Below are 6,129 nucleotides of genomic sequence, written 5' to 3'. Positions count from 1 at the left end.
AGAATCAGGTCAACTGTCATAAGATGAGAGGAATGGTGTTCCTTCCTGCTATTTGCTCTCTCGTAAAAGCGTGAATTCTGCTCATGAGAATGATGACAACGATGACGACTAAGATGACCAGAATATGAATGACAGTGTTGTTGATGATAATGATGGTAGTAGTGGCAAGAATATTCACAAGTATCGTGACCGTGATAAAGACGATGATGATGACGAAGGCCTTTGTTTTGACATGTCAGTGTGACTGACAGGAGCAGGGGATATTGCTTCACTCGGCCCCCTTCCCTTTCCCCTCATTACAGCACTTACAGTCCCTTTGGTGTTAATTAAAAAGCTATTCTTACTGAACCAGAACCGTTTCTCTATGCTTCCTCTGCTTTAGTCTCCCAAACAATGAACACCTCCAGCTGCTGCTTTCCTACCGCAGTCACTCGATGAGTTGCGTACCAAACGCCCATCTGAGTAATATTACGTTCACTGTGCATGATAATGTCTAGCAGATTAGACATTATCACTGCAACAGCAAAGCCGTGCTCACCCTGCTTTCAATCAGTCCTTTTCAGGAGTATAGTGGACACATTAGAACAGTTTGTGGACAGATGCTATTTCTTATATGGACACCATACTTGACCACTAACAAGCTACTCTACCAACCTGCCGGATAGGAAATCCCCAGAACACCCTGCAAGCATCAGTTATGTTCAGGAGAGAAAGGAGTATACTGCTTTGTGCCATGGTTAAATGGGTCACCCAAAGGGTTCAGTTGAAAGGTGTAAAATGTTATGCCTGTCTATCTGTCACAGTGTGTGATTATGTTTCCTGCTAGACAGTTCCATTCCAACAGAACTGATGACAGCTGTATCCACAGGGGAATATTCTTGCAGGTTCCACTGGGAAAAAGGGAGCCCAGGGAAGGTCAAACAAAGTGCTTTCTTTTGCATTGTGCTTGACAGTTTTCCAAAATGGCCACCTCCGAGTCTCACATAGGCATCATCCCAGCAAACATGACCCCATTGGCCCCATGTGGGTAGATGAGCAAGGTGAGCACGGGCTAGCATACACCAAGCCCACACCAGCCCAGCTCGAGCAAGCCCCCTGCAATCCAACACCAGCCCAACAGAGGCTACCCACACCAGCCCAATAGGGGCTTGCCCACACCAGCCCAACAGGGGCTAGCCCACACCAGCCCAACAGGGGCTAGCCCACACCAGCCCAACAGGGGCTAGCCCACACCAAGCCCAGCTAAAGGCGGGGACTCTTTAGAATATTTGGGGGGGTGGTTTGAACACAGTTCTTTTTGAGAGTGTCGTTCCAGTTTAAGTGTTCTGTTGTGTGACGGATACATTTTTAAAATTCTTGTACACTGCCCATGATTAAGTCATCTTACTTAAGTGCATATGGTTAGAGTGGAGGACTAGCAACCGAGAGGTTGCAAGTTCAAATCCCTGAGCTGACAAGGTACAAATCTGTCGTTCTGTCCTGAACAGGGAGTTAACCCACTGTTCCTAGGCCGTCATTGAAAATAAGAATTTGTTCTTAATGACTTGCCTAATTAAATAAAGGTAAAAAAAAAATATATATATATATATATATATATATATATGAGAAACTTAAAGGTAGACTCAGCAAAATGACTTTGCCACAAGCAGCACTGCAGATATTGAGATGAGTGAGATTCAAGACTTTGCTCTCTGTGCGTGTATCTGTCCATGTGCATGGGCTCGCTTCATGCTGTTCATACCGTGGTAGCCATGGCACGGCAAAATGGCACGGCCATGGCAAAACAGAAGAGAAGTTGTGCCTCGCGCTTTGACGCTCTTAGTTGTTGCGGAGAATGACCCACTGAATTGATGCATTTAATTAAGTTGTATAAAAAAAAGAAGGAATAATTCCTATTAAATAGCAAAGGCGCATTACATGGGGCTAATCATGCCAGTGTGAGCATGTTTACTGGGATGTGTCTCGCTGTTTGATTGTTTCGAATAAGATTTGCCAACATCGTTCATTTGTCATTTCCTTTGTGCTGGGGAGGCTTGTAGAGAGAGAGAGCGTCTGGTTTTCCTCAGATAGATCACCAGGGAGATTGCCGTCCAGATAGGAACCCGAACCCGGCACCAGAACTATTAGCTTCTTCTGCCAGGCTAAAAACACACAATTTAAGGTTTAACTAACGATGAAGTGCCTTGGAGAGGGATGGATTAAGCAGAACCAACATCATTCTGGGTGGTTTGTTTGTGTTGGTAAGATTGTTTGAGCATACGGAATGCTCACAGGGGCGGGTGTTTTCTGTTTTGTCTGACCATACTGCTAAATCATGCCAAAACGTTCACATCATGGATGTTGTGTGTATTTTGACAGAACAAGACCAAGCCATGGATAATACCAGTTTGGGATGGCCCGTGGATCTGGATGGTGATGCCAACCTTTCTTCTCTCCATGGCAACCTGAAGAACTTCTGCGCTACGTCGTCGAGGCACCAGGCGTCCCGGGTAATCCTGTATGCCTTCTTTACGGCAGGCATCTTGTGCACGGTGGTGGGCAACTTCCTGGTGGTCTTGGCCATCGCTTACTACAAGCAGCTGCAGTCGCCCACCAACTCGTTCGTCATGTCCTTGGCGGTGGCCGACTGCCTGGTGGGGTTGGTGGTCATGCCCTACAGCATGGTGCGTACCGTGGAGGGCTGTTGGCTCTTCGGCGCCCTCTTCTGCCGGGTCCACTCCAGCCTGGACGTCATGCTGTGCACCGCATCCATCTTCCACCTCAGCTGCATTGCCTTCGACCGCTACTATGCCGTGTGTAACCCCTTGGTCTACCACCTGAAAATGTCCCAGGGCCGGGTAGCCTTCCTGATCGTGGTCTGTTGGGCCGTCCCGTTACTCATCTCCTTCGGTCCCATCATGCTGGGCCTCCACAAGGCCGGGGTGAACATGGTGCCCATGCCGCCCGAGGACGCCTGCGTCTTCCTGGTCAACCGCGTCTATGCCGTCATGGCCTCCCTGGTGGCCTTCTACCTGCCCATGGGTGTCATGCTGGCGGCCTACTGGAAGATCTACAAGGCGGCCAAGCGGCAGGCCATGCAGATCAGCGCCATGGAGAGCCAGTTTTCGGCCGGGGTGGGCAAGGACTCCAGCAAGAAGCAGAGGCACCGCAACGCCATGAGGAGGGAGAGGAAGGCAGCTAAGACCCTGGGGATCATCATGGGGGTCTTTCTACTCTTCTGGCTTCCCTTCTTCACCGTCAACATCGTGGATCCCTTCATCGACTACAGCACAGCGGTGGAGGTGTGGGAGTTTTTCCTGTGGCTGGGGTACGTTAACTCGTCGCTTAACCCGTTCTTGTATGGGTTCTTCAATAGATCCTTCCGTAGGGCGTTTATGATGATTATGGGATGTCGGATATGTCTGTCGAGCTCCTCACCGGGTATGGACTTATCAAAAGAGAGCAACGAACACAAGGTCAACCAATAGGAGACTAGAATTGTAACACTCCACACCTGGACGTGGCATCGACCTATCACACGCCAAGAAAGAGGGCAACGGGACACACAGACAACCAATAGGAGATTGAGACTTTTAAAATGCTTCAATACCGGCTAATTGTGTATAGGTAGAGGACAATTTAAGGGATGAAGTTGTTATTGTTATATTAGAGAGAATTAAGCCCCTGACTGATGAAGGAATTGACATTTAAAACAATCTGTGCATTTCTGAGGGACAAAACTGAAATAAACACAAGATTGAACTGCAAAACACTCAAATGACTGGGTGCAAATAAACATTGTATTTTGGTAGCAGTTATACATAAAAAAAGAGAGAAAGAAAATACATTTAAGAAAGAAAGAAGTGAATTACTCTTCAGCAAATGTTGTTCTAGTTTGTAAATAAATACAATGTCTGGCTCTTCTTTTGCATTTCTGAAAACCTCAGCAATCCAAAATATATTGTCATGTCTGCTTGTCTGAATTGGTTACTCGATTAAGTGTTTGGGTTTTCTATGATGATTGACGTCATTATAATATATAATGATGTACACAACCAAGGTTATTGTAGTTTTTGATATTTTTCTTGTATTTCTATTTCTTTTTGATTTTGATTTTGAATTCAGTTTAGTTTCAGTTAGCTGAGGTGATTTGGTCAAGTGTGAAATGCTCTATCTAGAAACAATTGATCCTTGACTGAATGCTCAACTTGATTATACTCCAAAAATAACTTTACAAATTAAAAAGATACACTTACAGTTTTACCACAGATTTCCACAGTAGTTTATTTTGTGTAACACAGCTTTGGGCCGACCAGTTTTTTTTGGTTCCCTCCCAATTTTCCATTAGCTCAAAAAACCTCAGTGGGAATCTGTGTTAAAATGTATTTGTAAAATAATTTTGGGCTGATATGAGAGTAGAATTTCTGAAGTTTCCGTATTGAACGCAGTGATTATCAACTTGTAGGCACAGCGTCTGTACAGTTGTACATGTAGGCCCCTCTGTGTTCAATTGTTCAAATTAGAACCCTATGGCTGTATATCCCTGGGTTCTTGAGAGCTAAGGTTAGGCAAAGTTTAAATTATAAAGTCAATCTTAATGTAACCTTGTCCCCAGGCTATTGCTCACAGCGCATATAAGCCTGGTACAATAACGATTCAAAGTTACCCTTAGTGGGGCTGACCATAGAATTCTATGGGATTGACCTTGAGTAAAGTATTTGTCATCATCAAATCACACAACTGCGAGGCATGGCTTTGTGCTTGTGCTAATGTACCGGGGAGGGCTAGGGGGAAAGTGTTGTGGGATATGATTGGTTGCTAACGAAGGCCAAATTTGACATGTTGGTTCACCAGTCTCTTCGCACATTTGGGATTTATCTTAATGTGACTTGGATTTGAAAGGAATAGCGTCGAGACTGGTGCAAAAAATATGGTGATTTTCATATAAGAATAATTCAAGTTAGCCACCTAGAGGTTTTTTGATCTTTTAGTAGGTGATCGCTAGTGACAGTGATGCACAAGCTAGGCCTTTTTGAAACATCGCCATCTCCTGGCCACATTAACCCGCCAGATTCAGTTGCTTGAAAATAATCAAAAAGGCTTGAAAACCCCATTTAGAGTTTTGGCCAAATTTGAACTAAAACTAAAACTAAACATAATTCATGCTGGGTTTTATTTTATTTTAAATCAAATGGGCTAGACAATCTGGACCCTCTCTTTCTAAAATTAACCGCAGCCATTGTTGCAAACCCTATTACCAGTCTGTTCAACCTCTCTTTTGTATCGTCCGACATCCCTAAAGAAATCTGCTGCGGTCATCCCCCTCTTCAAAGGGGGTGACACTCGAGACACAAACTGTTACAGACCTATATCCCTCCTGCCCTGCCTTTCTAAAGTATTCGAAAGCCAAGTTAATAAACAGATTATTGATCATTTCGAATCCCACCGTACCTTCTCTGCTGTGCAATCCGGTTTCTGAGCTGGTCACGGGTGCACCTCAGCCACGCTCAAGGTATTAAACGATAGCATAACCGCCATCGATAAAAGACAGTACTGTGCAGCCATCTTCATCGACCTGGCCAAGGCTTTCGACTCTGTCAATCACCGTATTCTTATCGGCAGACTCAACAGCCTTGGTTTCTCAAATTACTGCTTCGCCTGGTTCACCAACTACTTCTCAAATAGAGTTAAGTGTGTCAATACGGAGGGCCTGTTGTACCCCATAGGACCTCTGGCAGTCTCTATGGGGTACCACAGGGTTCAAGCCTTGGGCCAACCCCTTTCTCTGAATATATAAACAATGCCGCTCTTGCTGCGGGTGATTCACTGATCCACCTCAACGCAGACGGCACCATTCGGTATACATCTGGCCCTTCTTTGGACACTGTGTTAACAAACCTCCAACAAGCTTCAATGCCATACAACACTCCTTCCGTGGCCTCCAACTGCTCTTAAACGCTAGTAAAACTAAATGCATGCTTTTCAACCAATCGCTGCCCGCACCCGTCCGCCCTTCTAGCATCACTATTCTGGACGGTTCTGAGTTAGAATATGTGGAGAACTACAAATACCTAGGTGTCTGGCTAGACTGTAAACTCTCCTTCCAGACTCATATTAAACATCCCCAATCCAAAATGAAATCTAGAATCG

General features: G+C 45.2%; 1 protein-coding gene across 1 annotated transcript; it reads left to right on the top strand.

The window, feature by feature from the left end:
• The first annotated feature begins 2,333 nt into the window (after positions 1 to 2,333).
• Positions 2,334 to 3,467, top strand: LOC139419669 (5-hydroxytryptamine receptor 4-like). The gene has a single exon (XM_071169655.1). The coding sequence runs from the start codon at positions 2,334 to 2,336 to the stop codon at positions 3,465 to 3,467; it is 1,134 nt and encodes a 377-aa protein (XP_071025756.1).
• The last annotated feature ends 2,662 nt before the right edge of the window (positions 3,468 to 6,129 follow it).

This window comes from Oncorhynchus clarkii, chromosome 10, assembly GCF_045791955.1.
Source record: "Oncorhynchus clarkii lewisi isolate Uvic-CL-2024 chromosome 10, UVic_Ocla_1.0, whole genome shotgun sequence".
NCBI lineage: Eukaryota > Metazoa > Chordata > Actinopteri > Salmoniformes > Salmonidae > Oncorhynchus > Oncorhynchus clarkii.
Note: the sequence above shows the minus strand (reverse complement) of the source record. Positions and strands in the feature narration are given on the sequence as shown.